The 21,177-nt window shown below is 57.1% G+C and overlaps 1 protein-coding gene across 5 annotated transcripts; it reads right to left on the bottom strand.

Moving 5' to 3' along the window:
* Positions 1-3,705: 3,705 nt before the first annotated feature.
* PROM2 (prominin 2) lies at positions 3,706-20,506 on the bottom strand. Of its 5 annotated transcripts, none has more exons than XM_070798186.1 (24): positions 20,125-20,506; positions 19,399-19,448; positions 18,384-18,586; positions 18,166-18,286; positions 17,820-17,883; positions 17,542-17,631; positions 17,079-17,278; positions 16,372-16,446; positions 15,525-15,588; positions 15,125-15,284; positions 14,672-14,824; positions 13,372-13,495; positions 12,740-12,831; positions 12,543-12,627; positions 9,695-9,841; positions 9,127-9,198; positions 8,085-8,177; positions 7,895-7,948; positions 7,515-7,595; positions 7,223-7,291; positions 6,464-6,553; positions 6,149-6,255; positions 5,737-5,811; positions 3,706-5,553 (listed from the first exon to the last, which is right to left on the bottom strand). In XM_070798186.1, exons 1-23 carry the CDS (start codon positions 20,366-20,368, stop codon positions 5,748-5,750), a joined length of 2,502 nt encoding a protein of 833 aa, XP_070654287.1. In that variant the 5' UTR covers positions 20,369-20,506; the 3' UTR covers positions 3,706-5,553; positions 5,737-5,747. The 5 variants fall into 5 exon arrangements, with proteins under 5 accessions (XP_070654287.1, XP_070654289.1, XP_019825197.2 ...); XM_070798188.1 differs by having other exon boundaries at positions 3,706-4,577; XM_019969638.2 differs by having other exon boundaries at positions 5,741-5,811.
* Positions 20,507-21,177: the final 671 nt, after the last annotated feature.

Here is a 21,177-nt window from a genome sequence, read left to right as displayed (position 1 = left end):
CCTGTCCTGGTGCACAGCCGGGGACTCTGCCCAGCTCCAGGGGCAGGGCGCGGCTCCCCAGTGGATCCTTCCTGGGTGGTGCTCTGGGTTTGGTGAAGGTCAAAGGACAGAAGCTATACGCCTCCTTCCTGGCCATCACTGGGCACCCCCACACCTTCCCCCTGATGTCATGTGGTCCTCTCACCTTCCCCCCATACGTCATGTGAACCTCAGGGGGGCCAAGGAGACTCCACACCCCCAGGCAGATCCATCTGCCCTCTGCTGGGGCCTGTGCACACTCCAGGCAGCCTCCACGCTGACCCCCCCTCACATGGGGCCCTCGTCTGGCTCACCGGCCTCTCCTCGGCTCTGTGAGCAAAGCAGCCAGCTTGTCTCTTGCTCTCTAGACCTTGAGGTGGGGCTGGGGCATCGGCTGTGTTCCTCAAACCGCAGGGGATCCTGGAAAGCCCTGAAGACAGTCTTAAAAAAAAAAAATTATCTTTGGCTGTGCCGGGTCTTCGTTGCTGCACAGGCGTTCTCTTAATTGTGGTGAGCAGGGGCCACTCTAGTTGCAGACAGGCTTCTCATTGCGGTGGCTTCTCTTGCTGTGGAGCATGGGCTCTAGGCATTCAGACTTCAGTAGCTGTGGCTCGAAGGCTTGGTGGTGGTGATGCACAGGCTTAGTTACTCCTCGGCTTGTGAAATCTTCCAAGACCAGGGATCGAACCAGTCTCATGCACTAGCAGGAGGATTTTTATCCACTGAGCCCTGAAGGTTTTCTTTAAGGCCCCTTTCTTCTGGCTTGATGTGAAGGGAGGGTTCCCCTCATTGTGTTCAGCTCACCACCTCCTAAAACTCCCCCTCAACCTCAAAGCCTGACTCCTAGGTACCCCTAGTGTGGGGAGGGCTCAGGCTACTGAAATTCTGCATCACTGCTGGGCAAAGGCTGGGGCCGGGTGGGGTCATCTCTGCCCACACCCCACCTTGCCCTCGCTGGGTACTGCGGTGCTGTGTTTGTAAGAGGGGTGAGAACTCCTCTTACAGTTAACAACTGCTCCAGGAGTGGCACATCCCGGACGTGCAGGAAGGATTAGGGGCCACAGAGAAGGGGCTTCATGCCAGTAGCATGGTATCATCTGAATTATAAAGCCACCATTATCAATGTTTCTTTGGGGTAAGTTGTGTCCTTTCTAATCAGCCCATATCCAGTCTGTGCCTTAGTTTTCTCAACCATAAACAGGTGACAATAAGTGTCTAGAGTGGTTAGTAAAGGGCTTCCCTGGTGGCTCAGCAGTAAAGAACCCGCCTGCCCAGGAGACTTGGGGTCGATCCCTGGGCTGGAAAGATCCCCTGAAGAAAGAAATGGTAACCCACTCCAGTATTCTTGCCTGGGAAATCCCATGAATCCAAGAGTGTTAGCCTATTAACAAACAATGTTGTGATAGTTTCGGGTGGAGAGTGAAGGGACTCAGCCATACCTACACATGTATCCATTCTCTCCCAAACTCCCCTCCCATGCAGGTTGCCGCATAAACTGAGCTGAGTTCCTTGTGCTGTATAGTAGGTCCTTGTTGGTTACCGATTTTAAATATAGCAGTGTGTACATGCCCATCCCAAACTATCTTTACCCCATTCTTCGCCCCCGCTTCTCTAAGTCTGTGTTTCTGTTTTCTAAGTAAGCTCCTTTGTATCCGAGATGAAATAGTTAGAGAGCATCGCCGACTCAATGGACATGAACTTGAGCAAACCCCCGGGGACAGTGGAGGACAGAGGAGCCTGGTGTGCTATGGTCCATGGGGCTGCAAAGAGTCCGACACAACTTAGTGACTTAACAACAACAATCTCTTAGTAAGTCCATGAGAAATGCTTAGCACACTTCCTCATTTATACTCAGAGCCCAATAACTGAAACTGTCCCCTCAGGTAGCCTGAGCGGGCCTCTGGCCATCTGACTTCTTTGCACACCTGGAGCCAACCGGAACTACCCTGGCCAGCCGCCTGGGACCTGGCCCATGTGGCATTTCTCTGGAAGAATCCGCCACCTGTGGCTCACGGCCTTCACTCTGGGGTGGCCAGGCTGGCAGAACTCACAGGGCCTCCCATCTGTCATCTCTCCTGTCACAGGGACAGCAAGGACACGTGGCTCACATCTCCTTGGAGATGGGCCTCCCTCCCACCCACTCACAGGGGACGTGGGCTGGCAGAGTGCCCAGGAGGAAACCTCCGGGGCCACCAGGGTCAGGACATCTGAATCCAAGTCCTGGCGGGACTTCAGCTTATGGGTCCTTGACGCAGCCACAGGGTTTCTGAGCTTCACCTGCTCAACTGTGAAACTGGATGACACTCTGCCCGCTTTGGGGACTGTCCTGAGAACAGATGAGACTGCAAACCTCAAAGGGGCTTTGTTTCACACGTAGAGGAAGAGCATTTTAGGATCCCAGCATTTTAAAAACTGGGAAAATATGTAGTTTATTTCTCCCTGTGGCTACTTCTGTCACCTGCCGAGCGCCACCCTCACCCGTGGGTTATCAGAGCCTACAAATGATGCTCCCTGAACGGAGCTCCTTTGAAGAGTCCAGTGCCCTAGGCCAAGGTTTCTAGATACTAAATTCAATGAATGGCAGCCTTTCCCAATTCACAGGGGAAAACCCAGCTAGTTTCTTAGGACTATTACTTCTGATCATGTTGGACTAGGTAACTGGGACTAAATTCCCAACTGTGGACAACTAAAAGCTGCTCAAAAAATAGTTTTTGAAAGTTTGATTCAGGGGTGCATGCTCAGTTGCTTCAGGTGTATTCGACCCTTTGTGACCCCATGGACTGTAGCCCGCCAGGCTCCTCTGTCTATGGGCGTCTCCAGGCAAGAATACTGGAGTGGTTGCCGTGCCCTCCTCCAGCGGATCTTCCTGACCCAGGGATCGAAACCGAGTCTATTGTCTGCTGCATTGGCAGGTGGGTTATCATTAGTACCGTCTGGAAAGCCCTTGATTCAGGGGTATCAGGGAGCAAACAAGGCAGTAAAAACTCACAGGGCCAAGATCTGGAAAAAGAAAGAAACCCAGAGACATCTGGGGCTACTTTCTCCCTAAAGGATCTGGTGATACAGCAAAGATGCTGAGCAGAGCTGTTGACAGCCTCTGGATCTAAGGAAGTCAAAACTGGGGCCACCAAGAGCAGGGGGCTTGCCTGAAAAATCCTTCTTGCTTTAGGTTGGGACCCCGGATGGTTTCATCCCCAAAGTATGAATGAACTGGAAACAGACAAGTGCTCCAAGGCACTGCAAATCATCTCAGTCCCTGAAAGCCAATTAAAACAACTTGGTTTGCAGGATCGCAAGCCATCTGCCCAATGTACACATAATCCTCACAGAGCAAGTTAACCGCTGCTGCCGCCGCTGCTGCTGCTAAGTCACTTCAGTCGTGTCCGACCCTGTGTGACCCGAGACGGCAGCCCACCAGGCTCCCCCGTCCCTGGGATTCTCCAGGCAAGAACACTGGAGTGGGTTGCCATTTCCTTCTCCAAGTTAACCTCATTCTGCCTCAAATTAGTTCTATAGATTTACAGATAAAATATGTGGCATTTAATTTTTTCCAAGTAGGCAAGGAGACAATACTAACAAAAACCGAGAGAAACAACAGACAATAGAAATAGGCTCACAGAGGCTCCTTATTAGGGAGTTACTGAACTTAAACTATACCTAGTTTGGTCAAATATATAAAAGGCAATATTGATCGAGAACTAGAAATTATTTTTAATCATTTTCTGTTTTTATCCCATCAATTTAATTCTTAAAATGCGAGGCGCTACAGTTCCCCGTGCTGGACAACAGATGAAAAGCAAGCCAGGAGTGTTCTGGGAAAAGCCAAAAAAGAGGCGCTGTGCCACATTTAAAGGTGTTGGTCTGAGAGTGTGCTGGCAGTAGTGAAAATTGGGACACCATCCCAATTTCTAGTAGCAAATTTGTTGCTGGTTTGTAAGATGCAATTAAAAATAGACACCCCCTGAAAACTCAGCAGATTGTTATCTTAAAGGGCTTTGCTCCTTTGAACAGGAACCTGTCTCCCTCTTCGCTTGTATCTGCCCAGACCCAGCTCTGCCCCTGGCCCAGAGTAGTCATGGCAAAAAAAAAAAAAAAAAAACAGAGAGAAATGGCAGCATTTGAGTATTTGTTTTGTGACCCCTGCCAAGGGGTTTCCACACATTGTTACATTATTTACAACCGTATGAGATATGAGATGGCTATGACTGTTCCCATTTTACAGGTGGAAAAACTGAGGTCTGGAGGACCCATGGATCATGTTCAAGGTACCTGGTCACCATACACTAGAGCCCAGAGTGAAGCCAGGTCTGACTGCTCCCAGAGTGGGCCCCAGCCCATCTGCTCATTGTCGGGGTGACCCCTGGATGCCTGTGGTCAGAGGAGGCCTTGAAGTTCCCTCTCCACACTCATTGAACACCAGCCACATCCAGGGCCCCAGCCTGGGAGAGCTGAAAGACCCAAGGCCAAGGCTTAGCCAAGTGAAAACACTTCAATGGATTCGAGGTCCTGTCCGCTTCCTGTTGTCTCTCTTCCTCTTCCCCACTTCTGGAACTCAGGATCTGACACAAAGATGGAGATGGGATGACACCCGGCTACATGCATGGGGCTGAAGGAGTAAGGGCCATCGTGCAAAATCCTCTTGTGGCCACCAGATCTCTCCTGGAAAAGCTGGGTAGCTGTTGAAGAGGCTACTGACTGGGGTGCCGAGGGTGAGCCCCACGGCAGCCCACACCCTAGGTCCCTTCCTAGGGAGCCAGTGCTCAGAGAAGGGCAGAGGGGCAGCAGCGTAATTCCCAGCCCAAGGTGCAGGCGGGGGCTCAGCCTTCACATGGGCCTCCTGCACTCCCAGGGGCCAGAAATCCAGGCCGGGGTCTGTGGAGGGATGGTCCCAGTGCCCTAGGAGTGGAGGGCTCAGGGGACACGAGGCAGAGCCTGCAGCTGGCCCAGGCTTGCTTGATGGCTTTACCTCATCAGTGTGGTTGGACAGGAGAGGTCTCGGGGTCAGCAGATAGTGGCATAAGGTACAGAGGGGACACAGGGGGAAAGGGCTTCCCAGGGGGAGGAAGTGAGGGCCGGGGAGGAAACAGAGCCAAGAGGGCAAGTGGGGGCCAGAGGAGAGGAAGGGGTGAGCAAGGGGCTGGGAGAGGCGCAGGGAAGGGGATGGGGCAGCACGGGGTTGGGCAGGGTCTCTGTACCCCCCGCGGCTGGGGGGGTTCCTCTAGGCAGACAACAGGCTCTTCCTGGTGCTGATATACTGCGAGGAGGAGGAGAAGGGAGACACCTGGGAGGTTCTGTTGGCTCTGAAGTTCAAAAGAAGCCAAGTGTGTTTTTGAGAATGAATGAATGAAGGGGTCATGAGCAGAAAGTGGGGTGCAAAGGGATTAGCAAGAGGGTGTCTGGTAACTGGAGACAGGACAACCCAGGCCTGGATGCCAGCCTGGGCTCTGGCAGCAAAGGTGACAGAAGTCCTCTGGTCCCAGCCAAGTCAGTGGGGAGGCAGGCAGCCCCCTGTACCACCCTGCGGCCATATCCGGGCTGTGGATTAAGAACCAAATGGGGGAGGGCGAGGAAGTGGGAGGGGAAGAGCCGAGCGCAGGCCCGTCCGTCCCGGCCACATCCCAGAACCTTCCTCCTGGGCCCTGGGGACCCCAGATCCCAGCCCTTCCCTTCCCGCCCCAACCCGTGGCACCAAGGAATTACGGGCTTGGGAAAACTCACTCACTGGGGTCCTAGAGCTTCAGGGAGGTGACCCGGGGGATGTGGAAGAGCTGCGTCTCCTCGGAGCTGGTGGAGCTGCAGCATTGTCGCAGGGGATGAGTGTGTGAGCCCCAGGCCCAGACCCTCAGCCCCGACACAGGAACAAGCTGAGCCCAGAAGAGGAGAGTTCCCCAAAGCTATGAACTGTGGGTGTGTTGCAGCAAGAAGGCTTCGGGGCAGAGACACGGAAGAACTTTCTGGCCCTGGAGTACCTCAGAATGTGTGACTCTTTGAGGTTAGGCATAGGCTTCCCTGGCCTGGAGGGGTGTGTGTCTCAAGAAGTGGGGGTAGGCAGCAGGGGGCCGGGGCCAGCAGCTGAAAGGGCTCCTTCCTCAGCCCCTGCCCCCACCCCTAGTCCTAGCAGCGTCCTCACCTGAGGCGTTTCCGGATGGGACGGAAGTACTTGGAGGTCTTGATAGCAAAGACGATGCTGGGGATCAGGAAGAAGGTGCACCACCCCAGGCAGAACCAGAAGGCGTTCTGGGACAGAGGATGTGGGGTCAGCACACTGTGCTGGGAGCGGCACCCTCCCACACGGCTCGACACCCCCAGCCTCCCATGGACTCAACGAGGGGTGCGGGGATGTGACCTCAGGCCTGAGGGGAAGGACCGGGGTGTGGGCTCATGCTGCCCCCCGCCGGCGGCCTCCCCGTCCACGAGCCCTGGTGAGCTGGGGCAGGGCGCTCACCCAGGGGTCAGCCACCATGTCACACAGGATCACACGGCCGCTGTCCAGGGCTCCGGAGAGGGGCTGGCAGGTGGCAATGCGCTGAGTCACCTGTGGTGTCAACATGAGGCAGCTACATGCCAGCACTCCCAGACCCACGGGTGTTCAGAGAGAGGCGACAGGGATGCGGGACGGGCCCAGGCAGGGAAACACAGAGCAGTGAGGACCCCCTGACCTCGTCCCGCCACTCGCCTCCCGCGCTCCCCACCCCAGCACCAGCCTGTGCTAAGCCCCTGCTGTGTGCCCAGAGATGCCCTCCCTCTAAGTCACTCACACTGGGGGACAACACATGTGCACACAGAGTGCACTGCACACGCTCATACCCACACACGCATTCAAACACGCTCAGGCTAAGCAAGACCCCCTCAGCCCGGTGCGAGTGGCAGACTGCCTGCAGAAGCTGTGATCAGTGAGGGCCCGCGGGAGGAGCTGGGCTCTGAGTGCTGCGCGGCCTCAGACAGGCTGGCGCGGGACCAGCACGAGGAGGGGCAGGGGCCGATGGACAGCGCGTCCTAGAGAGCGACGCTGACCAGTCCCAGCCCGGCCATGCTCGGGCCTCAGAGAAGGGCTGTGGCAGAGGTTGGGGGTGGGCAGAACTCAGCATCCAGATGCCAGGTTTGGGAGTCTGGGTCCAGGGCACCCCCAAGGGCTCTAGCGGGCAGAGGAAGGGAAATAGCTGGGAGCTTGCCTGAGGCCAGGAGGGTCTGAGCCCCCACTCACCTCCTCTCTCACCCAGGCCATGTACTGGGAGAAGTAGCCCATCTCCCGCTTCAGGAAACACTCACTTTCCTACAAGGAAGAGAGGAGTCCTGGGCTGGTAAGAGTCCCCAGGCCAGCAGCCCTGTCCCCCATGCCTGGCTCCATCAGGACAGGCTGAGCTGTCTTTTCTGGGAGCCCCTGGTGAGGGAGCAGGGCTGGAGAATCATAGGGTGTGAGGCCCCTGTGCCTTAACCGTTCAACTCACCTCCAACTCTGAGGCTGACCCCTGTCCCTGCCCCACGCCCCCACTCACATTCCTCAGGATATGGGTGGCCCAGGTCGGCAGCTCTTCTTTCAGGTGAGTGACTCTGTCCAGGACACCTGAGATCTCCGACTGTGGGGGAGGAGAGAGGATCCATCAGGGAACAGCCACTCATTCACTTGTTCATCCATTAACTCAACATACGACACACAACACACTCAACTTGGGGTGGGGGATGTTAGGCCCCAAGGACACAGAGGCCGTATATGGTGGGTTCTGCCCACCAGCCTCACATTTTTCCACCCCACCTTCCGCCTCCACTGGGACAGATCAGAGCAGGCAAGGCTTCGTGTCAGCTGAAAGTCACGTCCTTCCTCCCTCTACTGCCCACCTGCCCCACCCCACCCTCCCCAGCCCTCCCTAGTGGCCACCTGGAGATGTGGGGCAGAGGATGCCAGTGCCTGGACACTGCGGTTGAGTTTAGCCTGTGAAAGAGAGATCAGGGCTGGTTAGGGGAAGGGCTGGGTAGGAGGGAGGGGTCACAGCATCCCCCTTCCTCTTCCACGTCCCCTCCCTGCATCTCCTCTCCAGGTCCCCAGCTCCCTGAGCATCCAGACGTACCACAAGGTTCTGCTGTGGGAGGATCTTCTCCTGATGGAGGTGTTGGAGCCCTCGGGCCTCTTCCTGCAGCTTCTGCCCCAGCGTAGCATTGCCCTGAGGGGGCACAGATCAGAATGGCACTCTGCCCAGGCCAAGACAGCCCCTGCCAACATACCCTTCACCAAACTGCTCAACAAGACACACTGCAGGGCATGGAAAGTGCGGGAATCAGAGGTTGGGCTCAGAGGCAGGAAACTGAGGCCTCCTGAAGCTCGTGGACCACATCTGGGTTTGGGGGCCTACCTGAGCCCAAGTTCCAAGTTCAGCCCTCACTTGCTCTGTCCACCATGGGGGAACTGGGGAGGGCTGTCTGTGAGATGTCTCAAAGAGAACTTTTTAAACTCTCAATATTTATAAAGACAAAGTATATTTTTTTCCAGTAGATTTTAAGCTTCGAGAGGCAACTGTCATGACATCCGATCCCACTGTCCTCACAGCATCAGATCCTGTGGATGCTACAAGCCGTGTGCACCTAGTAATGACTGCCCAGCTGTGATGTCAGATCACATCTGACAGCATCTGATCTAAGATGGGGGATAATCTACTTTAGAGATGAAGGCCCAGAGATGTAGAAAGATTTGCTCAAGGCCCCACAGCGAATTGGTGGTAGAGTTTGAGTCAGAACTGACCCTACAAAACTGACCCTGCATCCCAGTGAGGGGCCCAGGGTCTCAGCCCTTGGTGGTGGGGGTCCTTAGTCCTCTGCCTTTGCCCTCATCCCATCCCCAATTCATAAGATTCATGGGTTCAGTCCCTGGGTTGGGAAGATCCCTTGGAAGATGACATGGCAACCCACTCCAGTATTCTTGCCTGGAAAATTCCATGGACAGAGGAGCCTGGCAGGCTGCAGTCCATGGGGTCACAAAGAGTCGAACACAACTAAAGCAGCTTCACACACACACACACACACACACACACCTCCCCAAGTCAGGCATTCTTGCCCATCCCCTCTCCCTGGCTTCTGTCTCCAGCCTGCCCAGCAGGGTCGCTGCTCCCTTCTCACTTGGGTCTGGGACAGTCCGTCCAGCTCCTGGGCCAGCTTCTCCACGTCACTATTCACCACTGGCTTCTGAATCTAGAGATAGACAGGAAAGGCCAAGAGGGGATGAACCCCGGCTCCCCCAACCCTAGAATTCCCAGTATTTTCGAAAGTACCCACACCAGCTAAGTCTACTGTAACAACACATCAATCACAGTGGGTTTGACCTGAAATTGTGAAATATATGAGACATTTTCCATTAGGAAAGGAAAAAAAAAAATGAGGCACTCTCTGGTGTAATCTAATGGAGAGGCAACTTCCCACCAGCTTTTGTAACAGCAGTGGGTTCAGGATCATGGACAGTGACACCTGTGGTTGGGTGGGGCACATTCACTCCCCCCCAGCCTGGGACGGGGCAGGGGTGGGGTGTGGCACTCTGGGGCACAGGGTCTGGGGACATCCCCAATAGAAGAGGCCCTAGAGACATGTAGGGAAGTCAAGGGAGAATGGAGGGCCCAGATGAGGTGAGACAGTAACCCACCCCCACCTCCTCTGATCTACCAAGGTCTGGCCTGAGGTGCCCACTGCTGACCTCGGCAAGGAAGCCAGGGTAATGAATGCTCTCGAGCCCACTGCTCTGCAGAGCCTCCAGGTCCCGGCGGGCGGCTGGGCTCAGCAGGTCCAGATTCTTCACGTCCACTTTGAGCTTCTGCAACTCCTGTTGCAGCTTGATGGTGTACTGGGAGGGAGGGGGCAGGCTGGGACCATGCTCGATGGCTGAGCCAGGACCCCAAAGCTGCTATCCTAGGTGAGGAACCCCTCAAGGCCCTCCTTCTGAATATTGAGGACACTACCAGCCCCAGACAGGCTCCTAGCAGGTCTCTGCTCCCCACGCTCCCTATCCCCAACTCACCCTCACCAAGACTCAGCTCTCCTCCAGCACCTATCTGGCTACTGGACAGCAACACAGACCTTCCAAGGTCACCCAGTAGAAACAGCTTCCTTGGCCCATCTTTATTATATCACCTTGTATTAAGGTCTTCATAGCATGGTATTTACTTATTTAACACATAGTATGCTATGTGCTTTGGGCTTCCTTGGTGGCTCAGATGGTAAGGAATCTGCCTGCAATGCAGGAGACCCAGGTTTAATCCCTGAATAGGGAAGATCCCCTGGAGAAGGGAATGGCTACCCACTTCAGTATTCTTGCCTGGAGAATTTCATGGACAGAGGAGTCTGGCGGGCTACAGGGCTGCAAAGAGTTGGGCATGGCTGAGCAACTAACACACGCAGGCTATGTGCTTAATTATATCACCAAGAATGCTATTTACTTATGTGGGTGCTTGTTTATTGCCATCAGCCCCCATGAGAATGCCATCTTGTCTGCTCAACTCTGTATCAAACCAGCAGTGTCTAGAGCAGAGGTTCACACGTGATAGGTTCAGTACAAGTCTGATGAATGGGCAAAAATAAATGAATGAATGAATGGACATAACCAACATTTCTACGATTTGTTGTTGCTCAGCTGCTCAGTGGTACCTGACTCTCTGCGACTCAATGCCCCTGGACTGCAGCACACCAGGCTTCCCTGTCCTTCACTATCTCCTGGAAGTTGCTCAAACCCATGTCCATCGAGTCGGTGATGCCATCCAACCATCTCATCCTCTGTCACCCCCTTCTCTTCTTGCCCTCAATCTTTCTCAGCATCAGGGCCTTTTGCAATGAGTCGGCTCTTCGCATTAGATGGCCAAATTATTTCTAAGATAGAGCGGTTTAAAAAGGGATTCGACATTTTCCAACCATTGCTGGGAGAGATTTAAAGGGCATGAAATTCAGCCCCGAGTTTCACAGATGAGAAGCTGAAGCCAGGAGGGGCATCAGAGGATGCGGCTCAGTCTACCTCTCCCCATCCCCCACACTGCCTTCCTCAGGGGAGCAAAGGCCCATCCTCTCAGAGCCCAGAACCTTAGAGGTTTTAGGCATCAGTAACAGACAGGTACACGTGTCTCCAGATGGGCAGAGCCCTCCTGGGGCCCGGGAAGGCACACCTTGTCTTACTTATCTCTGCATCATCAGCTCACTATTACCTCCTTTGAGGACAAGTTCTCCTAAGGTCATATTTGGAATGTTGCCAGATGGCCCCTGAGGGCTGCTCCGATCCCTCTGGACCTGAAGCTGTTCTGTGACTTGGACCCCTTCCCTGGACCGGGGCTGAGAGCTCCCCCTCCTTCCAGTCAGCGGAGCATGGGACCTCGTCTCAGTGCCCAGGCCCCTCACAGAAGCCCTCCCTGGCCAGCTTTCACCCTGTAGCCTCCCACCAGGACAGAGTCTGCTCAGTCGACCTCCCATCTGATTAGAGATGCTGAAGGAGGAGGTGGCTACCGTGTTAGGGAAACTGCCCCAGGTTATACAGTTTAGGACATGGAGTTGGGACGGAAAATCTGGACCACTTGGCTATGCTATGCTGTGGGCTAGGAACAGATGGCGAATTCAAAAGGAGTTGTAAGGGGACTTCCCTGCAGCCCAGTGGTTAAGACTCTGCACTCCCCATGCAGGGGCACAGGTTTGATCCCTGGTTGAGGAACTAAGATCCCACATGCCCCATAGCATGGCCTAAAAATAAATGCATAAAAATAAAGCAACAACAACGAAAATGCCATGAAAAAAATAAAAGCGGCAGAAAATGCAAGTAGATACTTAAATAAATATTTTTCAGAAAGGAGAGGGGGCGGAATCAGGAGTTAGCGTCTCAGGAGGAGTGGAGGGAGGACTGGACGGGTATTTCTACAGCCTCTGTGCACCGGTGAGAGAGCCACATTCACAAAGCACGTCTCCTCTCGGGAAGTAGACTTTCCTTCTCTCTGTTCTAGAACTGTCTCTTGCCAGTGTGAATAAGTTTCTCCAGTTCTACACACCAAGTTCTGGCAAGGGAACAGGCTGGTGGGGGTTCAAATCCTGACATCACCTACAGGCTGTGTGAGCTCAGGAGGGGGCTGTGGGGAGCCCTACTCTAGTGGTACCCAACTTCATCACCATCATTTTCACTGTCACACCCCTCCCCAACCTCCCCACTCCCAACTGGAGCATCCCAACCAATGCCTGTCCTGGGTCAGGACACACACTCGAGTCCTCTCCCTCACGGTCACCACCCTGTCCAGTCTCAACCTCAGGTGTGTTCAGTTTTCCTGGGAGCACAGCACTCTGAGCTGATCACAGCCTCCAGGCACTCATGCACCCACCCACACACTCTGGAACCTTCCCTGGGCTCTAGCCCTGGGCCATGCCCTGAGCTTGCACCTGGCTCTTCTGCCCCGGAGGCACCTCCATCGCTCTTGCAGACTTCTCAGGTCGAAGGAGAAGTTTCCTCCATAAAGGCAAGACCAAAAGAGGGGCGACCTGCAGGACGGGGGTCCCCATTGTGTTCCAGAAGTTTCTCTCACCTGGCTGATATCCAGGTGCTTCTCCAGGTCATAGGAGTCATTGAGCTGCAGGACAGTCCAGAGCACGGCCCCTTGCTTGCACTGCCTGGGGATGGACATGGGAGGTGAGAGCAAGGAGGGCAGGTGTGTCATCCCAACGGGACACCCACCTTAGTGCCTCCTCACACCCCATCCCCCAGCCCAGGCTGCCCACTCACTCGTAGGCCAGGAGGATGCTGAGGTTCTTCTTCAGGCCAAGGAGTTGGGACAAGTTCATGGACGGTGGCAAGTTCCCTGGAGTGTCTACAAACTGGGGATGGGGCAGGAGGGAATGGGCTTGGAGCAGGGAGTAGGGAATATGGCACAGCTTCCCAGGGCCTGGTCCCCTGCTGCCCTGGCTCAGCAGAGACCACATCCCTGTGACTTCAGCCCACACCTGCCTCTATCTCCAGTCACTCTTGGGCCCTAAATCCTGGCAGGGACTCTCTCCAGGAATCTCTAGGTGGGTGGCCAGCCTGCTCTTCGGCAGAGGATCTGGGCCAGCATCTCAGCTCACTTGCTTAGTGCAATAGGGAACCAGGATCCCCAGTTCCCAGACTTAGTGTTAGGAAACAGAGGGGCTCATGTCTGGTGCCATCCCTCGAGGTCCCTGCCTGGGGCCTAGGGACTCACTGGCTCTTTTCTCTTACTCCTTATTTATTGGTGAATTTCTCTCTTCTTAACCGTCTCCATCATTTTTCCTGTCCCTTTTGCCCTCTGGCCCCCTCTGGCTCCAAACTTCCTTCTGAACCTCCAGCTCTACCCTTATCTCTTTCCATGTCCCTCTGGGCCCAGGGCTAGGTAAGCCCACCTCGTACAGCTCTCCACTCTCCCAGCTCTGGCACACCAGCGTCTGCACGTTGCCGCCCACCAGGAAGGTGGAGAAGATGAGGATGATGAGGGGCACAGCGAAGAGGAAGCTGAAGCCCACACCGCTGAGGAAGGTGGGGGGACAACGGTTGAGATGGCCTGAGCAAGGAGGATGCCCTGGACCATGCTCTCCATCCCCATTCTGCATCCCAGGACCACCTTGGTCAGTGAGCCGGCCCCAGGGCAGAGCCCTCTGGGGAGAGGACTTCACAGGACGTGGCCTCCAGGGCAGGAGGAAGGACTCAGAACTGACGACTGCCCCACCTCATCCCACCCCATCCCCACTCCATGCCCTGGCTGGCAGCCTAGAGGAGAGGGCAGCCAGGGCTTCAGGATGAGGGGGACACATGTATACCTATAGCTGATTCATGTTGGTGTATGGCAAAAACCATCACAATACTGTAATTATCCTCCAATTAAAATAAATAAATTAATTTTTTAGAAAAAGAGCCAGCGCTGCCGGTCTCTGGGCCAAGGGCACTTGCAGGTGGCCAGCTCCAGGGCTCAGCCTCAACACGACTACCTGGCATGGCCAGCCATGACTTACCAGCAGGGACAGCCACCTATGGCATAGGTAGGACCCGTACGACCATCCAGAGCTTCTTCATGAAGCTTGGGGAGTGAAACGTGGGCTGGATCTCACTCACCCATAAAGGGCCAGGCCCCTTTATGCAGTGCCCAGCCTGCACAGCAGAATGTGGCAGCCCTGGCCTTCGAGATGATCTAGTTCAGAGAGGGCAAATAGAGCCTGCCTCTGGTGCCACCTGCTAATGGCTGGACACTGGGTTAAGAAGGATTCTGAGGCTCAGAGAGAAAAGTGCCCATTGATTATTATAGTTAGTGAAGTTGCCATTTCCTTCTCCAGGGGATCTTCCCGACCCAGGGATCGAACCCTCATCTCCTGCATTGGCAGGCGGACTCTTTACAGCTGAGCCACCATTATTCATCTGGGCTCATAGAGAAAGGCACCCATCAATTACCATAGTTGCCACCAGTGGGGAAGGGGACACGCTTCTTCTTTGCCATTCCTGCTCTAGGCCAACCCTTTTATACAAAGAAGGACCCTGAGGCCCAGCTGGGTTATAATTCACCCAGGGCCATGCAGCAAGTTGGCCCAGAGCCAGAGCAGAGCTCAGTCTCTTGATCCCCAGGACCGGCTCCTGTAGTCACACGAGGAGCATGAGAAGAAAGTGCCAGTCCGGTAGGCGGAGACCCTTCCCCTCTCCCCCAGGCCTTCTTACACCATGAGGAAGCGGGCTCCAGATTCACCCTTGGCTTCCGAGTGGCTGGGGTCCTCTCTGGCAGATAGCCCCCAGATGCCCAGGTTGAGGCCCAGCAGGTTACAGACCACCACAAGCAGGACCACAGAGCACAGCACGCAACCTGCAATCCACCTGCCAAGGAGGAGGTGGGCATCAGGGAAACAAGCGGGGGCTGACTGAGGACCTACTGGCTGGGGGAGGCGCCTAGCCCCGAGGCTGGGGCTTTAGAAGTGGGACTTCCTATAGGGTCCTCAGGCTCAGATCCCCAGGGCGCACAGCTAAGTTGGGGGCATGGAGGCCCAATGAGTAAGGGGTCTTGGCTTAAATGGAGGCAGGCACTTAGTACAAGGAGGGCTGACTAGGGCTGGAAACTGGGCCCCGGGTGGCTGACAGGCTGAACCGCCCACCCCCCCTCCACAGGTTTCCAGACACCTGTATCTCTCATAGCTCTGCACTTCCTCCAGGAAGGGGCGGCTGCGCTCTTCGACCTCCTCCAGCGCCTGGCTCCAGCGAGAAGCTGCCTCCCAGACTGGGAACGCTTCTCCCATTGTGTTTAGCCCTCTGGGCTGCTCAGCCACGACCTTCTTCAGCTCTGCCCAAAGCAGCAGGGGCTTAAGAGATGGGGGAGACCCCCCAGGGCCCAGGAAGGAGGAGATAGACAGGAGGAACATCTGGGATGCATAGAGATGGTCTAGCGGGCCTGCCCACCCAAGAGGGCAGCCTTCAGCCTCCCCCACCCCACTGCCCTGCCCCTTTCTCAACAAGCTTCTTTGGTAGGGGTAGGGTGGGGGGCATTCTGGATAGCCCAATTGGCCCCTGGGCAGGCCCTCACCGCTGATCATGTCGGCCGTCTGCAAGGCAGCCAGGATCGGGAGGGCATTGAAGGTGGTGTTCTCCTGCCGGAACCAAACGAGGCTGTGCCTCCTGCTTTCCACCCGGGGGGCCCAGCTTGGGGGACCCTTGCTTCACCAGGTCTGGAGGGAGAGCATCCCTCATGGTGCTCCCAGCCCAGGAAATCAGGGAAATGCGCGTCCTTCTGCTGTCTTGGTCCTTTTCCCCTCCCTCAGCCCAAGCTGACTCAACTCCCCCAAACGCGGCTCCTTTCTGTCTCGACCCTCCTGCCCGGACTATTGCAGTAGACTCCCAGCCAGTGTCTCATCTATCCCAGCCATTCTGCACAGCACCCTCTGTTTCCCTAAAGTCCAGCTCTGGGCTATTCTTCCAGCCTCCGGTTCCACTTCCTTCCTCCTGGAATAGTTTGCTATAGTCACCCAGCACAACTGACTCACCAGTTCCCAGCCCTGGCATTTTCCAGGCCCTGGGTCACAGATGCTGACTCACCCTGCACCCTGCCCACATGCCTGTCTCCACCCAGGAGAACCTGCCTGTTTTCTGGGGCTCAGGGTGTGAGCTTGCTCCCTAGCTATCCCCAGCCCACACCTCATGAGGATCCTAGCCCTTCCTTCTGAACTCCAGGCCTACCTCCCCCACCAGACTGTGCGTGCAAGGACCAGCATCGTGAGCCTCCAGTCCAGAGTGTCACGTGGTAGGTCAGGCCCTGACTGGACCCAAGCCTGAGGTTCCACTGGGCTCCCACCCCAAAAGGGAAGAACTGAGGTCCCTCACTTTTGAGTTCCCAGGCAGGTGGGAGAGAAGTCAGGGAGACCAGGGACACTCACCTCCAAGACCATGCTGTAGAAGTTGGCCTCTGGGACGCCTTTCAGCTGATGTAGGACGTGGTCCACAGAGGGCACCTGAAACGGTTTTTTGAGAGGGGGTTGTTATGACCAAGACCACGAAGAAGCCTGGGAGGGGTCCCTGGGGAAGGATGGGGGCAGAGGCCTCTGAATACTCAGTGTCCTTATGTACACGATGGGGAGCACCACAGCCCCGACAGCCCTGGGTGATAGTGAGAACTCAAGAAGCTAAACCGGGACTTCCCTGGTGGTCCAGTGGTTAGGAATCCACCTGCCAATGCAGGGGACGTGGGTTCGATCCCTGATCTGGGAAGATCCCACATGCTGTGGGGCAACTAAGCCCGTGCACACCCCACAACAAGAGGAGCCACGGCAGTGAGAAGCCTGGGCACCGCAACCAGAGAGCAGCCCCCGCTCACCACTAGAGAAAGGCCAGAGCAGCAACGAAGACCCAGCACAGCCAAAAATAAAAAAATAAACAAAAAAAAGCAGTTAAGTCACGTGAGGCTCACTGGCACAAGCATGGTACAGGATGATGGTCATTAACCCCAGGTGTGTGGACAGAGGAGGGGCAGCTGGAGAAAGGGATTGGGTGTTCGCTTCAGAAGACACCTGGAGCACAGGTTGCCCTGGAGCCATGGGCAGAGCAGCCCCCTTCGCCCCAAGAGGACTCAGTCTTGGGCCAGCACCTGGCTGAAGTCTGCTCCCAGCTCCAGGGTGTGGCTTTTGTCCAGGGCCCCTGCACAGCCCTGGCAGGGGGGCTCCTGCAGTAGTGACAGGAGGCGCTGCCGGTGCCCATGGAGAGCCGGTGCCAGGGCCTCCTGCCCCTCCTGCAGCTCCACAGAGGTGGCGTTCAGGCCTCGGAGGTGGTCCACAGAGACCTGCAGGGCTGAGAGACCCACATCCAGACTGAGGGGTCTCTGCTGCTACCAGCATCCTCAGAGGCCTTGGGGGAAGTCGGAGCATCTTTCCCTCCCCCAGCCCAAGGGGCCTGCTGGTCCTTGATCTCTGTAGTTATAATGGAAGTGGCCCCAGGGCACATGAAGCCAGGAGTGGACAGAGAGTGCAGAAAGGCAGGAGTGGGGCCCCTGAGGTGGCAGAAGAAATGTAGGGCTGGGCGAGGGTGGGGCCGGGCCCCCCAGAGACACTCACCCTGGCCCAGGCTGAGTACTGAGGCCAGCGCCTCATACATGGTGCTCTTGAGCTGGGAGTGGATCGCCTTCCCGATGCTGCTGCCGACGCCTGGAGAGCACAGGACAGTCTGCAGGGCGGCCGGGCCTCCCCACCCTCCCTCCGCCTCCTCTTGGGTCGGGGTGCTCTGCAGTGGAGTGAGTGCCATGCCGCCGGGATGGGCCTGATCCCCACCTCCTCAAGGGCATGGATGAGGGGATGAGAGGGCCCCCAGGGCAGAACCCAGCCCAAACCCTCACCATTAAGTTCCTTCAAGACTTGCTCCTGAGGAAGGGAAAACTGCTCTGCCACGGCCTGCAGCTCCTAGGCAAACACAGGGCAGGAGGTTGCTCTTCCCCGTCACGGAACAGCCCGGCTCCCATGCCTTCCCCGGCCCTTCCTCCCACCATCCCTGCACCTGGGCGTCCATCCTGAGACTAGCAAGAGTGCGGTTATGAACGCGACTCCCCAGCAGGGGGCAGTCAGGTGCACGCTAGAAGAGGCACCCTTTCTAATGAGTGGGCTAAGCAGGAATTTGCAGGCCCCACCCTGCTCTGTCCCGCCCACCTGGGGGCGTGTGGGGGTGAGGGGCTACTCGGTGCTCACCAGGGGCACCTCGGAGACCAGGCCCCGGAGGCTGAGCAGGGTCTGCGGCACAGCCTCGGCACTGGGGCCCATCTGCTCGTGCATGTGCTGGTTGGTGACAAAGGCAGTGACCACACCGATCCTGCGGGGATGGGGGAGAAGGAGGGGGCTGCTGGCTGGATGCCCATGGCCCCTCGGGCCTTGGCCCACGCCTCCCGCCTGACCTGGGCGCCCCTCACAGCAGCACGAGGGTGGTCAGCAGCAGGAACGTCACGAGGACAGCGCGCTCGCAGGCCATCGCCTTGTGCTCCATCTTCACTCGACCACCGCAGCGCCGGCGGCAGCGCAAACAGCAGAAGCAGAGCCCCGCGGTGGGCATCGCCAGCAGGTAGAGGCCGGCGATCACAGCGCACACCACGTAGCCGGCCTGGTACCGCACCACCTGGGCCAGCGGCGAGGCATGAGGGGCTGTGCCGACCCTCCCTCCCCAGCCCTCTGCCGCCTGACATCAGAAGCGGGTAGGGGGGCAGGGGGCACCTTGCCCACATCTCCTATTTCCTTGTGAGGGGCACAGTGTCCTTACTGTTATTTGTCGCTAAGTCATGTCTGACTCTTCTGTGACCCCCATGGAAGGTAGCCGCCAGGCTTCTCTGTCCATGGGATTTACCAGGGAAGAATACTGGTGTGGATTTGCAGTTTCCTTCTCCAGGGGATCCTCCGGATCCAAGAATCGAACCTGCCTCTCCTGCATCGGCAGGCAGGTTCTTTACCACTGAGCCACCAGGGAAGCCCCATATTGTTATTTACCATCTTACAAATAAGGGAAAGGAAGTCCAGGGAGTTGGGGCTCCCTGTCCCAGGTGGCGCTAGTGGTAAAGAACTCACCTTCCAATGCAGGAGTCATAAGAGACACAGGTTCGATCCCTGGGTCGGGAAGATCCCCTGGAGGAGGGCGTGGCAACCCACTGGAGAATGCCATGGACGGAAGAGCGTGGTAGACTACAGTCCATAGGGTCGCAGAGTTGGACACAACTGAAGCAACTTAGCACGCACACACGCCAACCCCACAACCACTTAAGGGCAGAACTGTGGTCTGAAATCAGGTCTGTGGACTGCTCACAGAAGAGAGGAAGCGATGCCTGAACCCCACCCTGGGGGTCACCCAGCCAAGTGGGCTCAGCTGAGAAGGCCTGTCTCCTCCTGCCCCAGATGCTCACACCTGAACACCCTCCCCCAAACCGCCTCCACGCTCACCTCATCCACCTTCACAGAGGCCGGCTCATTCAGCAGGGTCTTTATCAGCTCTAGGGAAAGAGTCAAGCTGAGTCTGGGGTCAGTGGCCCTGCCTCTGTGTCCACCCCCACTGCCAGGCTAATCCCTCTCCAGAGGGGGTCCTCCCACCACCCGGCACCCTCAGAGAAGGCAGTGTCACCACAGACCAGTGCCCACCTACCCTGGCCTCAGCAGGGATACAGGAGGGTATTTCTGAGGGCAGGCCTGGCCCAACCCTCCCTCTGGGCCCCCGGGGTAGGAAAGCAGCAGGAAAGCTGGTTAAAAGCAGAGAAGGGGCCTGGTCTAGCAACCCTCCCAGCTAAGAGTTAGGGACAGGCTGGGGGCGGGGTGGGGGGGTGTTGGGGGGAGTGAGGGGCGGTGGTCTGGCCGTCCCTCCTGGTCCTTGCAAGCCCCTCGCAACACCAGTCCTAGGGAAGACCTCAGCCGGCTCTTTGAGAACTTTGAATGTATCTTCTCTACTCTAGGGCCGAGAAACGGAGGCTCAGAGAGGAACAGGGGCTTCCCCAAGGTCACTCAGGAAGGTGATGCTCTGGGAGTTTCTGGGGAGGAAGACGGGGGTGGGGAGAGCTGGGACCCTGCCCTCCAAGTGGCTGATGAGGGTGGGCGCGCCCCGCGGTGGACAGGCGGTTAAGGTGAGGCTGGGGACCCAAACTCGTCCAGGCTTGTCCGGGGGTGGGGCGCACTCACCCGCGGGGAAGGGGTTGAGCTGCACCACGGAGAGGAAGCCGCGCACGGTGCCGTACAGTGAGTCCAGGGGTCCCGGGGCGCGGACGCGAGGGGCCAGCCAGCGGGCCTTGGCCGCCGGGGCGAAAACCAGGCGCTCCGCCGGGCCGAGGGCCCTGCAGCCCGCCGCGCCCGCCCCCGGGAGGGTCAGGACTGCCCCCAGGCCCAGGCCCAGGAGGGCCGCCAGGAGGTCGGGCGAGCGCACCATGGGGTCGGCCAGTAGGCTGCGGGTGGACGGACCGGGTTCAGGGAGCCGAGAGTGCGAGCGGCGCACGGGGCAGGCCGCGCATCCTTCACCCTTCTCCGTCCCGCCGCTCTCCGCTCTCCAAACCTGCCCGACAGGTTTGGGCTACCTGGGCATCCGCCCGAGCGCAGCCGGGCCAGGGGTGGAGGCCTGGGCTGGGGGTGGGGTGGGGGTGGGGGCAGGGCCTGCTCCGGACCCGCCCCGCAGCGGCCTCGGGTGGGAGCCTGGGTGCCCTCTGCCCTCGCCAGACGCTCTTGGAAGGGCTTAGCCTCCGAGCTGAGTGGGGGCGCACACGTCTGAATTATGGAGGATTGCCCAATTTCAACGATTATATTCAGTGCCCAGACTCAGAAGCCAAATTTGGAGCCTGGGAAAACAGCCACCAGGTGAAGGACTGCAAGGGGTGGCAAGACCAGCCACCTGGGCCCAGGAACCAGGTTCCTCTCTCAGCTCCCCCTGGGGCCTGTTCTGTTGGCTCCAGCCATGCCTGCGCCCAGGCCAGGTCAGTCTGGAGCAGAGAGGCCATCAGGCTTTGTCCACCGAGGCTCTCTGACGAGTCACTCAGATGGGTACAGTCCTTTGGGAGGGTGAGTCCTGGCAAAGCTATGCCCTTTAGCCCAGCAATGCCCCATCCAGTCATCGGCTGAAAGAACTGTCAAGAATATGCCCAGAGATGTGTCTGCACAGGCTTCTGTTTTGTGAGTGGCTGTGAGCCCAGTACGCAGAGGGTGCCCATAGCTGAGCATGTTGGAGGAAATATTTGCTAAATGGAT

Source organism: Bos indicus, chromosome 11 (assembly GCF_029378745.1).
Source record: "Bos indicus isolate NIAB-ARS_2022 breed Sahiwal x Tharparkar chromosome 11, NIAB-ARS_B.indTharparkar_mat_pri_1.0, whole genome shotgun sequence".
In the NCBI taxonomy this organism is placed as follows: Eukaryota; Metazoa; Chordata; class Mammalia; order Artiodactyla; family Bovidae; genus Bos; species Bos indicus.
Note: the sequence above shows the minus strand (reverse complement) of the source record. Positions and strands in the feature narration are given on the sequence as shown.

Bases quoted from the DNA above. Each gene is read 5' to 3' on its own strand.
- PROM2 (XM_070798186.1), bottom strand. From the start codon at position 20,368: ATGGTGCGCTCGCCCGACCTCCTGGCGGCCCTCCTGGGCCTGGGCCTG. The intron at 13,496-14,671 runs GTAAGAAGGCCT...CACCTTCCTCAG, and splicing joins GGAGCCCGCTTCCTCATGGT to CGGTGTGGGCTTCAGCTTCC. The intron at 7,292-7,514 runs GTGAGTGGGGGC...TCTTCCTTGTAG, and splicing joins CCACCCATATCCTGAGGAAT to GAAAGTGAGTGTTTCCTGAA.